The 23,555-nt window shown below is 37.5% G+C and overlaps 1 protein-coding gene across 1 annotated transcript in view; it reads right to left on the reverse strand.

Annotated features, from left to right (window-relative positions):
- The window catches only part of Septin1 (Septin 1), a 178,489-nt gene that overhangs the window by 100,722 nt on the left and 54,212 nt on the right, over positions 1-23,555 (reverse strand). Inside the window, exon 4 of the mRNA XM_090384445.1 lies at positions 14,024-14,147. Within this exon, the coding sequence (XP_090240571.1) occupies positions 14,024-14,147 (124 nt within the window). The remainder of the gene's footprint in view (positions 1-14,023; positions 14,148-23,555) is intronic.

Below are 23,555 nucleotides of genomic sequence, written 5' to 3' on the forward strand. Positions count from 1 at the left end.
AACTGCTAGTTAGGGGGAAGAAGAGTAATATACATCCGTGTTTATCAGATGATATGGGTCAACATAATGCTTGCATTCACTTCAAGAATTCTTATTTGTTGCTACACCAGCCAATGCTGGCAAGACACTCTGAAGGTAGTAACATTTAAAATGAGTAGAATGATAAAGCTAGAAAAACAAGCCTAAATAACTTACTGTGGTGTGTCGGGGTAGCAAACTATAACTTCAAACTAATGCTGACATAATAGAGCAAACAGAAACAGTGCCACCTGAAAATTGCAGATGACAAGCTCCACTATGGCATGTATAAATATGGACCTTGGATGATTGGAGATGGGTCTCCTGGTCTGATGAGTCCCATTTCCAGTAATTTCGAGCAGACAGGAGGGTGGGTATCTGACGAAAACCGCATGAAGCTATGCATCTGTCATGTCAACAAGGAACTGTTGGCATATACCCAATATATTTAGGAAAGATAGAAGGGATGATGGGGTCATGCTTCTTATCAAAAGCAGCCTGAGTGCAAAAAAAGCTTCTGCTAACTCAAAAGTTACTTCTGCACGGAAGCTATGTGATGTGAGTTAGTTGGAAGCAAAAGTATAATGAGAGTGGGAGTAATCTACAGACCAGCAGATTGCAAATAGTACAACAAGAGTCTCTATATGCAGATGGAATGGGCAATCAAGAGTGAATCTTATCACAGATGATTTCAACGGCCTGTAATTGATTGGAATAAGTGGCAGGAAAACCCACCTTGGGGAACAAATTTTTTTAATAAACTATATTATTTGTACAAGGATGTCTGAGAAAGTACTAGGGGTGACATATTCTTCACCTCATCATTACTCACAAATCAGATGACATCACAAGGCTTAAAGTACAGGAACAATTAGCAGGTGGAACTACTGTGCAGTCGTTAGTTCGAAGATGTATTTAAAGGTAAAGGCACAGGTTTTAATTTCAGAAAAGGGGGACTAAGTTTAAGGCACTACATGCATCTATTCATTAGGTGGATTGGAGGGAGGGCAAATACATCTGAATTATGGAATACCTTTAAAACAAAAACCGCACACACCATGAATGCACATATTCCATTAAGAAAATATTGCATGAGAATGATGCTGAAGTGGATGAATACAGAGCTGGCTGGTCTAATTGAGCAGAAAACTATATATCACGAAAAAGTTGTAGAGGTAGGGAGGCCAAGGTTGCATATGAGGAAGCACTGGCTAAGAAAGTTGTTGTTGTTGTTGTTTGGTTTTTAGGAGCATTAGCAACTAAGGCCATATTGCTCCAGGATATGCGGTGGTCATTCCTTAACCTTTCCACATCCTCCGTATTTGGTGATGACGGGCTCGAACCCCGGTCTAATCAAGAAGCGTGTGCTACGCACTGCTGCTCCTTCCCACCTGGCTACGGAGGCGCCGGCTAAGAAAGTAAAAATACATGAAAAAATTTTCATGTTTGCAACTACAAAGAGGAATAAAACAAATCAGATCAGACACCCTTGTGTACCGAGTGGGGAAAAGTTGTAGATAAACAAGCTGATGTACTGAATAGGTACCTCACATTTGTCTTTACTAATGACAGATCCTTTATGATAAGGAGAGGCCATGTGACCGAGGCTGAGCCATATGAAATTAGTGATTTTGAAATTACATATGACCGTTTATTTAGAAAATTTTCGAGCCTAAAGACAAGCAAGGCTCCTGGAGTTGATGGCATATACCCAATAATTTTGAGGGAGGCAGCCAGAGCGTATACACTGAAAGGACAGAATTCGTGGGACACCTGGTTCCCGGGCAACATGGTGCTGTCACTCCCTCTCGCTAGTGGACAAACCCATCAATTGCCAGCTATATAGGTATGCTGCATCACTGCATTCATGTAGACGGTAATTCGATGTCAGTATGGACAAATATCGTGAGTTAACTGACTTTGAAAGTGGGTGCCCGACGTATGAGTCACTATCACAGAGAGGTGGTACAGAAATTCCACTATCCCTGTTCGACAGTATCAAGAAAGGAATATGGCATTTCTTGAATAACATCTCTTCGTGGACAGCGCTGTGGGTGGAGAAAGGTGTTTTTTTTTGTTTTTTTTTATGAAAACCCCAAACACGAAAGGTATCAAAACCTATAGTACTTAGTACCGTGCATAGGTTGAAGGAGAAGTATGGGGGGGAGGGGGGTGCCGGAAACTTTGCTCTAGAGACTAAACATGGGTTTCACCACTTCACGCCTCCAATAAGCAAAGTGGTGGTATTTCACCGGTTGATGAAAGTCATCTACCACCTGTGGCCATTGATGTCTGTCTCACCTTGTTTCAGCCAACCGGAGATTGACTGTGGCACAAATCACCACCGACTTCAAAGGGAGGTGCCAGAAACATCTCCACCAAGACCACCAGGCAACCATTAACCGCAATAGGTTATGGGAGCCACTGACCCACCAGAGTCCCATCGCTAACACCACGACACAGAACTCTACGCCTCAACTGGGCAAAAGAACGTCGGCACTGGACCTTGGATAATTGGAGGTGGGTCTCCTGGTCTGATGAGTCCCATTTCTAGTAATTTCGAGCAGACAGGAGGGTGGTATCTGGCAAAAATCACATGAAGCTATGCATCCATCATGTCAACAAGGAACTGTTCAGGCAGGTGGATGATGGTCGGTATTGGTCTGGGGCATGTTCAACTGGCACATGTTGGACCTCTGGTATGGCTAGATGCATCTCTGAACAGTCCAGGTTATGTGTCCATCCTTGCAAACCATTTGCATCCCTTCATGGTCATCATGCACTCACAGGGCAATGGACTCTTCCAGCAGGACAGTGTGCCTCCCTACAGAGCTGTGGTGACTAGAACATGGTTCGAAGAGAATTCTGCAGATTTTACCACCATGGAATGGTCTCCCCGTTCACCACCATAAACCCTGTGGAGCATCTTTGGGATGCTGTGGAAGGGTCCTTTCAAGCTTTGGATCCTCCACCCAGGAATGCGGTAGAATTATGGACAGCGATTCAGCAAGCATGGATGGAAATACCTGTGGAACACTCTTGTTCTGTAGGTATTTCCATCGAGGCATTGGACTGCCCTTATCCGGGCAAAGGTGGACCTACCTGTTACTAGGTAGATATCCCATAATTTTTGTCCACTCAGTGTACTGAACCATTAAGGTTAATTATGCAGTCAACTTTGGATTCTGAAGAGATTCCTTTTGATTGGAGAAAATGGCAACACATCACCAATACATAAATGTGCATCTAAGAGTGAATTAACTACAAGCCAGTTATATTTAGAAAGAAATGGCATTGTGAAGGACACACAACATAGTTTTGTTAAGAGAAAATTATGTTTAACTAATCTAGTAAGCTATTTTGACAGTTACTCATTAGCTGAATATAGGGAATGACAATTTACTTGGATTTAACAAAGCATTTGACTCGGTTCCTCATGAGAGGCTAATGTATAAGCTGGAACATGTTGATTACTGGAAAGATTCTAAGAAAAATTGCAGAGTGGCTGCAGGGCAGATGGTTGCATTCAATGGATATTCTTCAGATTGGTATAACATCAGAAGTGAAGTCCTCCAATGATCAGTTCTGGGGCCACTGTTGTTTCTCATTTTCATAAATGACATCAACGAAGAGATAAACGACGTGAGGTCAAAATTTGCAGAAGACATAAAATTCGGAGAGTTGTTAGTGAAGCACTCCTTCAGGGTGAGTTGAAGGAGCTTTCAAGAATGGTCGGAAAAGTGGAAGCTAAGTTTTAATGCAGCAAAATGCAATGTCTTACACCTAGGAAATAGCAACCCCAAAATAAATTATACACTCGGAGTTAAATTAAAAACAGAGGAAGAAAGGGATCTAGGATTTACAATATGGACAGATATGAAGTTTTCTAAGCAGCATAAACAGGTAGCCAGGAAAGTTCATGGTGTCTTATCGATGATTTTATCAAGAATTTTCCTGTAGAGATAGGGCGGTCATAATCCCACTGTATAAGACAATTGTAAGATCCCTTTGGAATATTGTGTCGAAGTATGGAGATCTCATCTGGAAAAAGACACTGATCTTGAAAGGGTTCAAAGATGGGCAACTCACACAGTGAGATTGGCAAAAGGGCAACCGTACCAGGAAAGACTCCGATTATGTGGGCTACAGAGCTTGCCAAATAGGCACTTTTGAGGGGATTCAATCAAGGTTTATAAGGCTTTGAGAGGGGTTAGTAAAATGAATGAAGATGGAATTTTCACTGTTATAAAGAATTTCAGAACTAGGGACCATAAATTCAAATTACAGGGGGAGAGGTTTAAACTAGATTATAGGAAATTCTTTTAGCCAGCAAGCTGATTAATGGTACAGGTTGTCTCCACAAACAGTTGAGACTGACAGTGTTAAGTGTGTTAAGTGACAAGGGTCAACTGGATAGTTATCTACATGAGGAGGGAAGTGCATAAATTGTATTTTCTAATCTACTTCTTTTTTTTATTTTCAGTGCAGCAAAAAAAGCCTGTGGCTTTCTTGCACTATATGGTTAATACTAAGACAATGTTTATGATGTGGAAGTTGGACAGGTACACAAAACAAAACGCCTTTGCATAATAATAGTGAATGAGGCAAAAGCTGTTATTATGAAGGGGTAAAGGGAGAGAAGGTTTGAAAAAGTCAAAAATATATATACATATATATATATTTTTGGTGAGGGGAATGAAGGGATCCTCTTATCAAGAGAGGCTTAAGTTCTGCAAATTGCAGTGGCTGGAGACTAGGCACCTGCACGGTGATCTGATTGAGGTGTATAAGGCCTTGAACGGGTTCAGCACACTGAATTCTGATGGGATCCTTCCACTTGTTCAGATTACGAACCTAAGGGGGCATAAATTCAAATTAAGAAAGGACAGAGGTAGAATAGATGTGCAGAAATTTGCCTTTAGCCAGCGGGTGGTTAATTGCTGGAACAAACTTCCATCTGTCGTTGTGGAAGTTGATAGGTTGAATAAATTTAAGGAGGAACTGGACAGGCATTTGGAGGGAATGGGGTGATTTTTTTTTTTTTTTTTTGGCTGATGCTGCATAAGCTCATACACTTGCTTTCTTGCATCACATGCCACTACTACTACTACTATATATCAGGTTAAGTAGTGTGTGAATGGTCCCCTATTTAATCTTAGTTTATTTCCCCCTTTCTCCCAATAATGTATATAAAATTGTTGGTATGACAATAACAGCAAATCAAAAATACTAGTGATATAAATTTTAATTTAAATTCAAAAAAATTTTAGTATAAAAGATTTAAAAAGAATTTGGTTTTTTAAATAAAGTAACAGAATATGTTGAATATATATAACCTGATAATCTATTCTCAAGTTTGTTTCTATATAGAATTATATATATGCACATAATTTTCGTTATGTAATGGGTTCAGGCATTATTTTTTCCCATAATTTCGTGATGGGTTTATACACTAGTAATGAATAAATAAACAAATAAAACGAAGACACACAGACCAGTTCAATGTTGATAAAGATTAATTTCTTATGCAACTGCATGCTTAATAACATCAAAGTATCAGAGACATAATAGCAAGGTGGAAATAGAGGTTAAAAATGATAGATGAAAAAACTTAAAAAAAAAAGTCTTAACAGAGATACAATAAATCATTAGTTATCCACTGTTTACGGCTGAGGCGAGGTTAAATATCTGTCTATATTTAACAGATTGTTGTATGTATTCGTTTGCTGAATCCAATGGTGTCACTTATTTCTCTATTGTCAACATTTGAGTAGCAACTGAAGGTTTTATTTATTTTTTTTTACAACATTTATATGTATTATGTAAGTACGTACCAAACTGATATATAAGAGGGTGTAGTACTTGTATAATTCTCCCCCAACCTGCTGTTCTACCAAGGTACAGTAGAACCTCAAATGCTCAGGACTTGGCACATGCTGTGTTTTTGAAGGTTATCCACTAGCCTAAGTATTTAGGGACAATTTGTTATTTTTATTAGATACAGTAGTTCTGATCCTTATAACCTACACAAAACAAAAATGTCACCAGCATTAAGACAAAATGTTAAGCAATACTATGAGATTGGCCTAGTGAATTACTTGCCTAAGAAATAATGGTTGTGGGTTTGAATGCTGCCTCTGGTATGGGTTTGCAATTGCCCAATTTTTTTCTAATATGAGATATATATATATATAGTGCAATATGATTTCAGTACTGAACAGGCTTAAAAGCCAAGTATAGCCTATTGTATCTATTAAGTACTATACTGTGAACTGGCATTGAATATCTCACAAAATTAATGATGTTATATGTTACAAATAGATAGCTACAACATACATACATGCTTAGAAGGCTTAGAAGGGAACAGGTATCCTGTGTGTTATCAGACACTCAGCCTAAAACACTGATGGATCCAATATCTCTCTATTACAGAAGATTTAGGAGAAGTCCGGTTGGCCTGCCTCCCTAAAATCCACTCATGCACACCTTCTCGATGGTAAGCCCTGTTACGTCACTTAGGTGGCAACGAACGTGTAGAGTGGTTCTCTTCAAGACGCCTGGTCAGCGTGAAGAGGAAGAGACCAAACCCTCCAGCAATGAGAGCACAACAATACAAATGGCCCTCAGTCCCCAGCAGCTTTCACTCTCCCTCTTACGGCAGCGAGAGGATCAGAGTGGAAGCAGAGGGTGCTAAGAATCTCTGGGTACGACCAGGCTGCCATGCACGGAAATTGAACTTGGCCTGTTATAACGTATGATCACTCATCGGTGAAGACAGGATATTAGAGCTGGAAAAGGAATTAGAAAATGTGAATTGGAATATCATCGGTTTGGCTGAAACAAGAAGAAGAAATGAATCACTTATAAGTTTATCAAGTGGAAATCTGCTGTACACCAATGGAAACAGTGAAAGGAGTGAAGGTGGAGTTGGGTTTCTGGTCCATAAAGATTTTAAAAACAACATTTTGGAATTCAAAAGTACATCACCAAGAGTGTCAAGACTAATACTCAAGATTTCTAAGAGGTACAAGCTAAAGATTATAATGATTTATGCACCAACATCGAGCCATGATGATGAAGAGGTTGAAGAAATGTACACTGAAATTGAGAGCCTTCTAGATGAGCAGAAAACCCACTACACTATTATTATAGGCGACTTCAATGCTAAGGTTGGAAAAAGGCAAAACAGCGCAGAAAGAGGAACTATAGGAAATTTTGGAATTGGTGAAAGAAATAAAAGAGGTGAAAGACTTGTGGAATTTGCAGAATCTCAAGGAATGTCAGTAATGAACACTTTTTTCAAGAAAAGGGTGAACAGAAAGTGGACATGGAAGAGTCCAAATGGATTAACAACTAATGAAATCGACTTCATCCTCACTAACAGAAGATATATTGTGAATGATGTTACCGTCCTGAATAAGGTAAATGTTGGAAGTGATCACAGAATGGTAAGATGTACACTTGATATAGATGTAGGAAAGGAAAGGAAAAAACTGACTCGAGTAAATAATACAAAGGTCTTTGAAATAACAGAGGAGGAGAAAAAGCAGTATGTACTGGAACTTAAGAACAAGTTTGAGCTTCTGCAGACTGCTCAGGACCAAGATATCGACGAGGAATATTACAACTTTCTGGAAGTGATAAAGCCCAAGAAACCTATAGGGAAACAGAAATCCAAAGAAGAAAAAATTAGTCAAGAAACACTTGTCATGATGAACCAAAGACGACAAATGAAGAGCAAGAAAAACACTGACAGGGAGAAAATTGAGTATACTGAGTTATGCAAAGCCATTAGAAAGAGACTCAGAGCGGACATAAGATTTAACACAAGAAAAGTAGAACAAGCATTAAGGGAAAACAAAGGATTTAAATCAGCAGCCATGAGCAGTAATACAGAAAGACAAATGATACTGAAACTGAAGAATAGCGATGGTGTACTTATAAACAGCAGAGAAGGCATAATTCAAATAGCAGAAGACTACTATAGAGAATTATACAAGGAGCGAGGGAATGATACCAGCAGTGAGGAAGATGGATTGCAAAGTAGCAACACATACGACATACCCGATATTCTTCCTGATGAGGTAGAACATGCATTGAAGAAAATGAAGAATCGGAAAGCCCCGGGGGAAGATGAAGTTACTGTAGAGTTGTTAAAATTGGGAGGAAGAGACATGACACAAAAACTGGCAAGGCTCTTCACAAAGTGCATTAGAAAAGGTGTGATGCCTAAGCAGTAGAATAATGCAATCATAGTTTTGCTGCATAAGAAAGGAGATAAATCAGAAATTGGAAATTATAGACCAATTAGCTTGTTATCCCACATCTACAAGTTGTTCACAAGGGTCATTACTAACAGATTAGAAAGAATACTTGATGAGAATCAACCGAAAGAGCAAGCTGGCTTAAGGACAGGATTCTTAACTATGGATCACCTTCACGTAATATCACAGCTAATGGAGAAAGCAAATGAATATAAAACACCATTATGCCTGGCATTTGTGGATTATGAAAAGGCATTTGACTCCATACAGCATAAGGCAATGTTTCGGGCACTGGAAAGACAAGGCATAGATACTCCATATATTATGATTTTGAAGAAAATATATGAGAGTGCTACATCCTTTATTAGACTAGACAAAGACAGTAGCAAATTTAAAATCGAGAAAGGAGTTCGACAAGGACACACAATATCTCCGAAGCTGTTTACTGCTGCCCTTGAGGAAGCTTTCAGAAGATTAGACTGGTCGCAGAAAGGAGTCAATGTGAACGGAGAGTACCTAAACCATTTACGATTTGCAGATGACATTGTGGTCATAAGCCACGATCCCAAAGAATTAGAGGAAAATCTTAATCAGTTATGCACAATTAGTAAGGATTTTGGACTAAAGATGAATATGGCTAAAACAAAAGTAATGATGAACAAGTATGCCACGGAAAGGGAAATAATGATTGAAGGAGCAGTAATTGAAAAGGTGGAGTCATACACTTATCTGGGACAAGTTATTAGCTGTAATAATGATAAATGGCTGGAAGTCAAGAGAAGAATAAATTTTGGATGGACAGCATTCAGGAAATATAGTCACATACTGAAGAGCAATATCCCAGTTTGTCTGAAACGTAAAATAATGAATCAATGTATACTCCCCACCATGACTTATGGAAGTGAAACTTGGGCACTCACCAAAAGAATGGAAGAGAAGCTAAGAACTACACAGCGAAGAATGGAACGAATTATATTGGGAATCAGACTGTTAGATAAGAAGAGAAACACATGGATTAGGCAGCAAACTCAAGTAAAGGACATTCTTATCAAAACTAAAGAACTAAAATGGTCTTGGGCAGGACACATAGCTCGAAGACATGATGACAGATGGACTAAGAAAATAACAGAATGGTACCCAAGAGGAGCTAGAAGAAAACCTGGAAGACAAAGGCGGAGATGGATAGATGAAATTCATGAGTTTTTGAGTAGTAAATGGATGGCCAGTGCTCAAAACAGAAGGAACTGGAAAGTTGCTGGAGAGGCCTTCATCCTGCAGTGGATTGAAAATGGCTGATGATGATGATGATGACATACAGTCTAGGAAATATGTAAAAGAGAAAGAAATTGGTTTTTGGAAATTATTAATGGAACATAATGCCTATATCCAGCAACTGTGGTTCTTTTCAAGTATGGCTAGCCCATTTCCCTCTCTGGCCTTGTATGATCAGCTACCTATGTTCAAGTATGGAGACCTCATCTGAAAAAAGACTGAGCTTCATGAAAGGGTCCATAGAAAGGCAACTTGAAGAGAAAGATTAGCAGGACAACCGTACAGGGAAAGACTCCAATTATGTGAACTACAGAGCTTGGCAACCAGGCACCTCATAGGTAATCTGATTGAGGTTTATAAGGCTATGAGAGGGATTAGTAAAATGAATGAAGGTGGATTTCTCACTATTATAAATAATTTCAGAACTAGGGGTCATAAATTCAAATTACAAGGGTTGAGAGGTTTAGATTAGATTGGAGGAAGTTCTCTTTTAGCCATTGAGTCGTTGATTGCTGGAACAAGTTGCCCTTGCAGGTAGTCAAAGGTGAAAGTTTGAATAAATTCAAAGGTCAACTGGATAGTCACCTATGTGAGGAGGAAAGCATATAATTTGTATTTTCTTATCTACTGGCTTTTTTTCTTTTTTTTTTTTTTGCCAGTGCAGCAAAAGCCTGTGGCTTCTTTGCACTATGGAGCAAATATTTGTACTATGACGTATCTCACAAAATGAATGATTTTATATATTGCAAATACATAGCGACAATAATACACAATCTAGGAAATACGTAAAACAGAAATTTATTTTTGGAAATTATTAATGGAACATAATGCCTATATCCAGCACATGAAATTCTTTTTAAGAATGTCCAACCTATTTCTCCTCTGGCCTTGTATGGTCAGCTACCCTCAGAGAAATATTAAAAAGTGCTGAATTTTGAGGTTCTACTGTATAAGTAATCTCCAGTGTCCTTCTGCTGTTTATTACAGCAGAAGGACACTGGAGGAGAAGGAGAAGACGAAGGAGAAGGAGAGGAGGGGGAGAAGACAGAGAGTGGTAATCAATGGACACTGCTCATCGTGGACTAATGTTATTAGTGGAGTCCCTCAGGGCTCAGTGTTGGGTCCATTATTGTTTTCTGTATTTATAAATGATATTGATGATGGTATATCAAGCTTAATGTCCAAGTTTGCAGATGATACAAAGGTTGGCAGGGTTGTCAAGGACACTACTGACACTATGCTGCTGCAACAGGATCTGGAAAGGTTGAGCAGATGGGCTGAGAGGTGGCAAATGAAGTTTAACATTGACAAATGTAAAGTACTACACATGGGAAAAAGCAACCCCAGAGCAACGTATCAACTCTGTGGTACTACACTGACAGTGGTAGAGAATGAAAGGGACTTGGGGGTGATTGTGTAGGCAGATATGAAGTTCTCTGAGCAGTGCAGACGGGCTGCAAGAGTAGCTCATGGAGTATTGTCAATGATATACAGGAATTTTTCCAGCAGGGATAAGGAGGTGATTATTCCATTGTATAAGGCAATGGTCAGGCCACACCTAGAGTACTGTATACAGGTCTGGAGGCCTCATTTCAAGAAGGATGTAGAGCTGCTGGAACGAGTACAGAGAAGGGCAACAAGATTAGTGAATGGAACAAAGGGGTGCTCTTACGAAGAAAGGCTTAAGTTTTGCAAATTACAGTGTCTGGAGACTAGGCACCAGCGAGGTGATCTGATAGAGGTGTATAAAGCCTTGAATGGTTTAAGCATGCTCAATGCTGATGGGATTCTTCCTCTAGCTCAGAAAAATCACCTGAGAGGGCATAAATTCAAATTGAGGAAAGACAGATGTAGGATAGACGTGCGGAAATTTGCCTTTAGCCAGCGGGTGGTTGGTTGGTGGAACAGACTGCCATCCCTTGTGGTGGAGGTTGATAGCCTAAATAAGTTTAAGGCTCAGCTGGACAGGTATTTTGAACGAACAGAGGGGTGAAGTGGAAGTGGGTTTTTTTTTTTTGGCTGATGCTGCATAAGCTTGCTTTCTTGCATCAAATGCCTCTACTAATGCTAATGCTAATGCTAATTACGCAGGTCTGCAGTAGGTGATGCATATCCAGTTTATCAAGGCACATAAATCCTATTTTATAATGCCTGTGGGTGATCAAGGCAAGTTGTGGGCACTTTGTTTCTACTGTGGTAGTTGTGCCTTTTGCTATGTCTAATATATGTAGAGCACACAAACTATCATGATGACTGCCAATTTTGAATGGTAAATATAAAAAAGTTTATAAAAAGTCTACAGATGGAAAAGTTGTAGCATATACTGCTCCAGTGCCACATGAGGAAGACTTGCCAATTCCCAATCCTCCTTCCAGAGAAGTCTTTAGAATTGGATGATGAATCTGGTGAATGGGATAATTGAAATTACACTTCAGAACCCCATTCAAGTGACACATTTCTCTAATCAGCAAGAATTGTGCGATTTAGTGAGAGGACTTGGGTTTAAACAAATTAGTGCATTTTTCACACATCTCATTAAAGAGAGCAGGATCAACTGGATCTCAGCTGCAAGAATTCCACATAAAAAAAAAAACATTTATTCGCATTTTCACTGTTTCAGAATTCTTGTTTGTTTTTATTTGACTGGCTTTTATAAAGAAACTGATATTGGTCACAATCCAAAAGAGTGATATCTTTTCATAGATGGTTCAAGTAAAAATTTGAAAGCTGTGCTGCTTCAAAATGGGAATACACCCATTGTTTATTTCTTTTGTGGAAATTTCTTTTCTACTGTTCACATTAAAGATGACGAAGGAAATGTGAAGTATTGTGTTAGATCAGGTATTAGTAAAAACAGTATGTCCGTGGGGGCTTCAAGATGCTGGGAGTTCCTTCTGGGTTTGCAAGGTGGTTCATTAAGTTCCGTTGCTTTCTAGGTCTCTAGGGCAGCAGGGTGGTAGATCAGCACTACAGGAGAAGAGAAGGGGCTGCCAGAATTGAGTTGCAGCCTGGTACACACAAACATAATAAACAATCCCTTGGTTCCAAGAAACAAATTCTGCTTTCATCACTCCATATTAAGCTGAGACTAGTCAAACAATTTGTTAATCTGATGCAAAAGTGGCAGGTGGCATACTTATTGCTCCACAAGTTCAGCAAATGTTGGCTTCACAAAAACTGGAAGAAAAATTGAGTGATGCTAAGTGAAATGCTTGGTAGTCATTTCACCTTGCAATGAATGGTTTTCTTGGTAACAGTAGGAGTGAAAATTATCAACTAGTTGACAAGCTGATCGAAAATTATGGTAAAACAGGATGCAGAATGATATTCAAGCTCCATTACTTTCACTGTCACCTGGATTTTTTTCAGACCAAATGTGGGCAATTTTAGTGAATAGCATGGGGTGAGATCCCACTAAGGTGTACAGTCAGTGGTGATGAGGTGTCAAGTAAGGTGGGATAAAGCTATGATGGGTGACTATATCTGATTAGTCACTGGCTAAAAAATACAGAGACATTTAAATGTACATTTTTAAGGAAATTTTTTTTATCAAACCAATGAAATTTCAACTTTTTAATTTGTACTTTTTACCTTGTTTTTTCGTAACAAAGATTAATACTGTATTCCATGTAGAAGTTAAACTTTAGTAATAAACCTGATATGATATTATTGTATATTTACTTTTCTTTAATTTCTGGACAAACCATTGATACAAAACTTAGGTCATATTCATAATCAGCACATCCATCATAAAGAAATACCAAGAAATGCAGATAAAAACAGAACCTTTAGAAAAAATTGTTACACTATATAATCAGTCTTCTTCCAAATGGTCACAGAAAATGACCATTTGGAAGAAGCTATTAACCAATACAAAATACTGTGAAGCTTCCCTTAACAGACACCACCTCTTGCTGTAGATAGCAAGGGCTTGGGTTCTGACCAGAAGTATTAGAAATTACATGTTAAAAACTTTCCAAAAATGGATACTCTCTAATACAGTTGCAGACACTTTAAGTGTCATTTCATATTTTGTACCTCCCTAGACTGGATGCTTTAACGGCTAATATGTCATATTAGCTGTGAAAGCATCCAGTCCAGGGAGGTTCAAAATATGAAATGACACTTATTAAAGTGTCTTAAAGTGCATATATGTCAGATAGAACTGTCTGACATACATGCATGTTTTTCATAAGTCAATGGGATTTACAATGAATGCAAGTGAAAGTCAAGGTCATTACAGTAATACTGTACTAATTAGACTTGTGATGGCCTTGGATTACTCACTGAGTAGATGGTACAATAGTGTTGAAACTATAAATGATGCCCCACATCAATATCTTTAGGGGATTATTGTCAAATAAGTGTAATAATTTTCTCTCTCTGTGTTTTTGACCACTTTAATTTTAACCCTTATATACTCACTTATCTTCAAATGAGGGAAACAAAAAAATTATTCGTAATCTTACCAATCTGTATTGTCAATAGCATCTCCAAAGCCTGGAGTATCTACCACAGTTAATTTCAACTTAACTCCTCTTTCTTCGATTTCAACAGTAGAGGGCTCTAATTTCACAGTCTGTTTTATTTTCTCTACATAAAAAAAAAAAAAAATTAATAATAATAATAATAAGAATAATTTAAAAGTGCTAATCTAGACTAATCTGCAAGCAAGTAAACATACCTAGAATAATGTGCAAGCAATCATATTTTCAAAAGCATAACACGGATAGCTGTTCAATTGCATATACAAAAACAAACAACAAAGATTTTATTTACAACTTTACAACAATACAGTAAAAATGCAAAATCAGGGCAACTTTAAGCTCTAACCCACACCCAAAACACAACTTATGTGATGAACAGTACATCTCACAATTTGACATACTGCAAATGAACACTGCCTTTCTTTGAAAGTAGATTTCCCAAATATAAACTTCTTAACAGTGATGTAATAATCCTTGTTGATTTTAATATCCATAATTCTTATTAATATCAGTCATATGTGCAAGGAAACCTTAGGCTTGGTCCAACAGCAAAAAAATAAAATAAAATTAAATAATAATTAATTGAAAATAATAATAATAAAAAGAATAAAATCAGGTATACTATCTATTTGACTCCCTCCTCTTGTAAAATAGCTTTGAATTTTCCCAAAACTGTCAGCTCAACCACCAATGGAGGAAACTTATTCCAATAATTAATAACCAATTCACTAAAAGAAAATCTCTTGCAACCCTGTCTAAACCTTTTTTTCCCCCATAAATTTAATTCATGGTCTTCACTAGTTCTGGAATCATTTATAAACGATGAAAATTTCATTCCCCATTCATTTTACTTTCACCTTTCAGAGCTTTATATACCTCAATCAAATCCTCTGAAATGTCTAATTTCCAATCTCTGTAACCTGCTTATTTGAAGATTTTCCTCATACAGGCATCCTTCTGTGGGTCTCAACAAGTGAGTTGCCTATCTTTGGATCTTTTCAAAAGAAGCAGAGTCTTTTTTTAGGTGCAGTCTCCATACCTGAACACAACATATCAAGTGGGGTATTTCAATTGCCTTATACATAAGTTATGTTTGTGTCAGACAGCACCTGGGATTTCTCCAATCTCTGCAATACAGTGGGATTATTACCTCCCTATCTCTACAAGCTATTGATTGATAAGATATCATGGGCAGCCTGTCTTACACTGCTCAGAGGACTGTGTCTGACCATATAACTACCAAATCCCTTCCTGTACTATTTTTAATTCAACCCCACCAAGTGTACAAGTTATTTTGGGGTTGCTATTCCCCAAGCATAAGATCTTGCATTTTGCTGAATTAAAACAGTTTCCCCTTATCTGACCATCCCTGAGGTCTAAGTCATCTTGGAGCTCTTCTTTGAACTAATCATTAACTACTGATCTTGACATCTGCTAATTTTGATATCATACACTCTATTCCTCCACTTATGTCATTTAAGAAAATCAAAAGCAACAGTAATCCCAGTACCAATCCTCGGGGAAATCCTCTACTCATATTAACCCAATATGAAGAAAAATCATTAAATAATTAATCTCTGCTCATTGATCTGAATCATTACAATCAGTCAACCACTTAAACCTATAGTGTTATGGTCTGTTATGCCCACATACCAATCACCTTATAGTCTGTTACTCACATGTCACTCAATCACTCCTTTGGTATGTTCTTATTTACTGTTACGATATACAGTATTAATTTTATGCAACCCAATAGTGAACTACAAAGTAACCCTCATATAACATAGTAGTTAGGTTCCTATGAAATGTCGTGTTATGCAAAAGGTTGCATTCCAAAAGCTAACAAAAATACACAATTTCATTAACAAAATGTTAACATAACGAACAAAAACACACCATTCTAGATTTCATGTATCTTCTGCTCTCTTTAAAAAAAAAATCAGTAACCTGGGTTTGTTTGCTTTTGCTTGATAAATCTTTGTGAATTTCATCGTATGGAACTAAGCATTTTTTAAACTCCCTTTTGAACTTCGGGCTCCTTTCATCCAAGAATCTGCATTCAAAAAATAAGATTCAAATTGCACAGCTAACTTTATTCATTTTCATTAACTTTCATTTCCTGTATGCTTTTTAGTGTAAAATTTGGAAGTTTAGAATTTTCACCTGTGCTATCATCCTCTGAATTGATTTGGTTTTACTTCCAATGCCATTTCCACTGAATCCACTTTGCCAGCCTCTTTTGTTATCAGTAATTCTTGAACATCTTCAGTAATCATATCTTTTTTTAAATTTTTTTAGGAGCATCAGCAACTAAGACCATGTTACTCTATGTATACTGTCTATAAATTACATATGTCCTGTGGCCGATTTTCCATTTTGCTGGACAAAAAAACTGAGTTTACGGGAGTTTTTCACAACATGGCTGAGTTTCACAACTAAGCCATGTTGTGAAAAAGACCCATAAAAATTCCTCCCGTCATTGATGGGATTGAAACTCAGGTCTTTTCCACATGGTGTGGGGAGGAGAGAAATTGTCAACTATACTACCCACGAGGGGTTCAGTAGTCGTATCATCAAAACGTAGCAAGTTCTACTATTGCACTGATTCCATTTCTGCTGGTTCGATCATATTTCCTGAACGAACTGACTCTGGCCATACATTTTTCCAACACGCACCTGTTGACAGTTTTACTTCTTTCAGTGATAAAGTTATGATTCTGATACAGTCCAAAATTGAGAAATGTTTCCATGCCTCCATTACTTCAACAGATTCGGAATCAATTTTTTCCAAAATCCACTGTAATGATTTTCTGATGTAACAAGTTTTAAAGGTGGATATAATGCCTTGATCTAATGGCTGAATAAAAGAAGTTATATTAACTTAGTACAACTGTGGTGTTAGGATCATAACTTCAATGTTTGGATGACTTAAATCTTTTGGATGGCCTGGTGTGCTATCCAATAGTAATAAAACTTTGAAATCTAGATTTTTCCACAAGTTCAATAGCACAGAATGTAACATGGGAATTTCCCAACAAAATAAAACACAGGGATTTCTCAATATTTTTTTTTTTTTTTTTTTTTTTTTTTTTGACTAGTGAGTCAACAGCGGGGATTCAAAAAGATTGGAAATGTTGAAAAATTATATCCAACATAATAGCAAGGTTTTCCCAACACAAAAGCTCAAAAATACCCTGTTATGCAAGGTTTACCGAAATTCTCTAACCGTATTAGAACAAAACCGTGTTATTTAAATATCGTGTTGTGTGAGGATTGCTGCAAATTATCAATCGTGTAGAAGTACCGTGTTATATGGGATGGGTTGCCTGTACATTACTGAAATTAACATGTTTTGTTTGTTTTTTTAATCTGGTGCTCAAACATTCCCACTTAGCAGTCAGTTGCTGAACACAGTCAAGTACTTTATCCAAACAGCATAGCGATAGCTAGCTTTTACCTTTTCATGCAGCAGAATTTTAGGTATCAGGGACTCACTTCATATACTGGCTAGCTCAATTACAATTAGTTGTGTAAGTGAATTATATTTCCCAACTTTTATACAATGGTCAAAGAGGAGGGAAATAGTACTTGCCCATATCTTGCTGTGAAAATGAAATCACATCTGTTATAAGTACTAAATATCAAGCAAGAATGACACATTCCTGAGGTTTACAATTAAAAGTTCTTTTGATGGGGGCCTCCCACCAGACAAAACCCTGCAGACAAAAACAAATGTTAAAATGCTAGGTGTTCTGTTATGCCAATGGTAAAAAGTAGAGAAATCACTTTATCATTGCTGATGTGACCACTCACAAATATATTAAAATCTAGTAGTGCTTTGCAATGTGGCCAGTTTTAAATTCATTCTCTATGGATGAGCTGACATTACACTGCTGATGGAGTGCATAATGAGAAACCGACCCGACCCGACCCACCCACCCACCCACCCACCCACCCACCCACACACACACACACACCTTGTTTACCAAGCAGATAGCAGGAAGCTGCTATATGCTCAGTAAACAAGCTTATACAGTAACCACAATGGAGGTTACTGTATAAGCTTGAACATGTTGGAATTGCAAAGAAAATCCTTGGGTGGATCACAGAATGGCTGCACTGATGATACATTGGCATTTATTCAATCCAAGGGAATCTCTTCTGAGTCCAATGAAGCCCTCATAATTAACCTTAATGGTTCAATGCCATCTACCTCAAAATTACTGGGTATATATACAGTCAGATTATGTAGGGCTCCAGGCCATCCTTATCTTTAGGCACAAAACGTTTTTCTGAAAAATAATCTGAAATTTCAATATCACTAATTTCATGCTTTCCAGTTCTATAGCAGTTTCTCCTCATTATGAAGGGTATTTTGCCTGTAAATATTGATGTAAAGTATGTGTTCACTTCATGTGCAACATCTCTGGTTTATCTAAGACTTTCCCCATACCCATTACATGAGAATCCAATATGATTTGCTATTTTCTCTTATTTGAATGGCACACTATAGCCACAGCAGCTTGTGTGGTATTAAACACCCTTACTTGAATTTCACATGGGTGAAAAAAGCTCCTTGTCCCTGCACTTTGCTCTCTTACAGATTTCTCATAATCTGCTCCAGCTAGCCTAACCCTTTCTCTGGTACTATTAGAGATTAATTTGTAGCTATTATGGGCTTCAGTATTTTATCACTCTGAAACTTTTCCATGCCATATTTTTCATATTCTATTAAAACTGGCTAATTCATTATTTATCCATCTGGAAAAGTACTCACATGGTATTCAAGCTTCTATGATTACAGCTTTAAAGGTACACCACAATTCTAATGTATTTGCACTCTGTGTGAGCTTTATCTACTCAGTTAACAGAGACAATGTAGCACCTTAAGCTGCCATAATCAACTTTCTTGAAATAAATTAAAATTTCAATCCTTTGCCTTTAACAACTGCGCTCTCTCTCTCTCTCTCTCTCTCTCTCTCTCTCTCTCTCTCTGCACACACATTATGGCTGTCCTATGGAGCTATTAGATATTGCCAACTGCTTATTACAGTTTCAAGGAAGATACTGTTGCAGGCTTTGCCCTTTTCAGTAGTGTCAAGGGCATTTCCAAAGTTTCATCAGAAAAAGATCTGAACATGTTGAACAGACAACTTGTGTGATCAAGCCCTGCTAAAATAAAAAAAAAATTAAAAAAAGCTGAACTGAGGTACCCCCCACACTTGGTTGAATATCCTTACACTCTGCTTGTTGTTTTGTTTTTGTTTTTAGGAGCGTTAGCAACTAAAGCCATATTGATCCGGGGATATGCGGTGGTCATTTCCTGACCTTTCCGCATCCTCCGTATTTGGTGGTCACGGGCTCGAACCCCAGTCTAATCAAGAAGCGTGTGCTACGCACTGCTGCTCCTGCCCACCTGGCTACGGAGGTGCCTTTACACTCTGCATTGCTATGAGTAAATATTAAAATGCCATGCCAAGCATGACTCAAGATAATTTTTTCTCTCAAGTATCCTTTTGCATTTGTCAGTTACTCAAACCAGGACCACTGTACATCAGTTCTTTCTTCTTTCATAACTTCTGGTAGGTTCTCACACTGAAAATGACAGAATCGATACTGCTTTTTTTTTTTTTTTTCTTTTTTTTTTTGGTAGTTGTTGGCGCATCGGCTTCTGTGGCCGTAATGCACCTCCCAAGGTTTTTGCAGTACTTTGATCCAAGCCCGAGGTGGGATTCGAACCCGCGACCTTTGGGTTGCCAGGCAGGCACTTTACCCACCTGGCTAGCCCGGTCGGCTAATCAATACTGCAAAAAATCTATCGTTCCATCTATTTCTCTATCTTCAACTATAACAAGAACTACAGGTCACTTTTCCATAAAAATTTCAAAATTTAAAATTATGCACTGCCAACTGATGAAACCTGTGGGCAGACTGGTTTTGTGTTTGCCTGAATCACTATAAGCTTTGCTTTGAAATGCTACATCAACATTTGCATTTCTTTCTATTCACTGCACATTGGGCTTATGCTTATTTTTTTTTACAAAAATGTCAATTACATCTGATTTTCTGCCATTTGAAACTGAAAAATTGCTTTTAATTTCTTCTTCACAAAGTAAGATTTTCTGAGTACAGTGCATTATAAAATCTTGTGTTTATGAGATTTGGTAATAAAGTTCTTGGACTGGTGCAATAAAAAGAACACAAAGTGAAAGAGCTCAAAAGTGGTTTTATTTTTATTTAAAGTAATCACCGCCTGATTTAATGCATTTATTACACCATTCCAAAAGTATCTGAAAAGAGTCAGCAAACATGTCCAAAGAGATGATGTTCAGTTTAGCAGTTATGTTTTTCTTTGTCCTCAACATCCTCAAATCCCCCCCCCCCTTTTGAGAGCAATTTTCACTTTGGAAAAAAGGAAGTCCACTGGTGCTAGATTGGGAGAGTAAGGTGGATGGTTGATCTATATGATGCCGTGCTTCATCAGAAATGTCTTCACAAGAAATGTAGAATGGACAGGGACATTGCCATACAAGAATCAGCTACCTTTCTCTCAAAATTGTGGTCTCACCCAGGAAGTGCACTTCAATAGTCTCTGAAGAACCTGTACACAGAATGCAACATTGATACTCATACATTCAGGCACAAACTGCTTGTGAATCACACCTGTTTGTCAATAAACATGACCAATTGCCCTGATCAAATACTTCTTTAAATGAAAGTTTTTGGGCATTGGTGATAATTTTAAAGTCCACTCCATGCTCTGACACTTCGTTACTGGGTCATAGTGAAACATCATCTAACACCCATCTCCAGTTACAATACAGTCAAGGAAATTAGGATTGTCTTGCCAAGTCTGGATGAAGTCTTCACATAATACTCTTTTGTTCATCCATGAGATTGTGCAGCATAACTCTTGCATGCCTTCCTTTGCTCTACATGTTCAAACAGAATTTGACAAATCACCTCCTTATTCATATCCAATTCATCAGCCATCATGCTGAGGGTCAAATGATGATCGCTTACCATAATAATTTCCTGTGATTTTGCAACTCTCCTCATTTCAAGAGGCTGACAGATACCTACTTCTTAGGTCATTGCAAAGATAAGTCCATTTTTGAATCACTTATACCATTCAAACACACTGGCACAATGTAATGTTTCATCACCATAAACAGTTTTTAATATTTCATAGATTTCAGTTGCAGATTTTCCCAGTTCAAAGCAAAATCTGATTTTCGTTTGTTGTTCCATTGCAAAATTGTGATGCAGAATTTTTATGCCAACAATGAAACTGGTTGTTACTTGCACCACCATCTGTTCGAGGACGTTTAAACTACAACACACTACTTCTGTTTATTTTCAAATCCATTGAACATGACCACAACAGCACCAGTACAGGAACTTTATTGACACTTGTATGTTATCTTAAACATAAAACCATATTTCTCTGGCATCTTAACTAAAGGAAAATGTTAAATCAAATTTAACTTGTCACCACACAAGCAAAAATTTAAACTGTTTTATGAATTCTGAATTGAATGGCAAAGTCATAATTATGGTGGCAAGATGTTCAGTGGGGAAGTCTCCACAAGAAACCCTGAGAGTTGGCAGCTATGCATATGTCACTCCAGTATGGATTCCCAAAAAATTGAGACACATTAATAAATAAGAAATCTAAAGTGAAACATGAAGGCCATTCTTTATCATGCACATAATTTAAACTATGAAATAATTCCCCACATGTAAAAAAGTAACTTATTAATTTGGCAATGCAGAAACAATAACATTTCCTACTGAAGTGATCAAGAGAACTTTATGAAAATATATCTGCTCCTCCTTGTATAAACATTTTGCTGTATCTTGGAGTTGTTTTACTAAGGCTATGATATGTTTAAGCCAAACCACTTAGGACATTTGGACTCTCTCTCAATTATAATGCTACGTACTGTTCTAATAATGAATTATTCTAAATGGAGAGCAGTCACACAAAATAAAGTTTAAACAATTTTCCATTATATTGTGAAGATTTTATCTGAGAAGACACAGACAATTCTAAAGAAAGACTTTTCTTTAGAATAGTTTTTTAAAAGTCTTCAATTGGTAGGTTTGATGCAGTCAGATTATGGTGGCAAATTTTTTGGAATGAGAAGTCAAAAACCTACAGAAGACACAAACAATTACTTTCCCAAAGATACTTGGTGAAGTAATTATTCCCCCCACTCCCACTACCACAAACTCTTTTAGTCTTGTTAAAAGAAGAAAATGTATATGCTATAATTAAAATCAGTAAGTCTACTAGTAAACACCTCCTTTTTTTTTCTTGTGTTTTTAACCTGTTCTAGTGTTGGGAAACCAGAGGAAATTTTTTTGAAGAAAGGAGACTGAAACATCTATTATAATTAGTTTTATCTAATTTTTTTTTGGGTATAAGAGTTTAGTTGGCTGCATAAAACCTGTTCACCAAAAGCATAATCAAGTCATTTCTTATTTAGGTTACTGGTATTTTTGTTATTTTTTTATAGAATGATCAATACAAAACAATAAGGGATTTGTGTGTGGTGATGTCTGATTATATTTATTGATAAATTGTACTAGAAATAAATTAAGAATCACAACCTCTCCACAATCCTGACTTTTTGTTCTTTTTTTTTTTTCTCCCCTCTTTTTTTCATTTTTAATGAAAAGAGATCATTTTCAACCACTATAACATGTTTTATTCAAAGTAACTAATTGACACTTTAATTTAGAATAAAACAGCTGGTTTGTGATCTTCATTTCAGGCAAAACACACACAAAAATAAACTTGCATGCTTGTGATAGAGCTGTCCTATAGTCCTGTATCAGAGCAAAGAGGAGTCTAGCCACAAAAAAGAATAAATGGAAATGACCCTGTGCAGAATAAGTGCTGTGGCTGGATGATTGGTTATGATAGGCTAAACTGTGTTTGTATCACGCTTGGGACAAAAAGAAAAAAAAAAAGCTTAAACATTTCTGGTACTGCTGATTGGTGGTAGGGCATGCCTTCAATCTTGCTCCAGAGCAGCAGCAACAAAGCATGGTTGGGACAGATTCACGTATTTTCTGGTGTTAGTCAGAAATACACACACACTGGTCAAAAATATGAACCTTTACTCAGTATCGAATCGGGCCACCTTTGTTTCTAATAACAGAAAGTGTATGGCACTGAATAAATTCTACAGTTTTAGTGTGTTTTGGTTTAATTGTAACCATTCTTCCAGCAAAACATCACACAGCTACAAAGTTGAAGGAAGAGAACTTTATTGCTGAATAGCTCTCTCCAGCATACTCCACACATTCTCAAGGGGATTGAGATCATGTGAATGTGGGGACCAGGGAAGATGGTAGAAATCCATGTCATGTTCTCTGAATCATTCGTGCACAATTCTGACGTGATGCACTGCTGTACTGTCATCCATAAAGTGGCTATCACCTTCTGGATAAAAGTGTAACATTGCAGGATACGGATCTGATACAAAATTCAGGTACTCCCTGG

Source organism: Mastigoproctus giganteus, chromosome 1 (genome assembly GCF_048544385.1).
Source record: "Mastigoproctus giganteus isolate SK-2022 chromosome 1, ASM4854438v1, whole genome shotgun sequence".
Lineage (NCBI taxonomy): Eukaryota > Metazoa > Arthropoda > Arachnida > Uropygi > Thelyphonidae > Mastigoproctus > Mastigoproctus giganteus.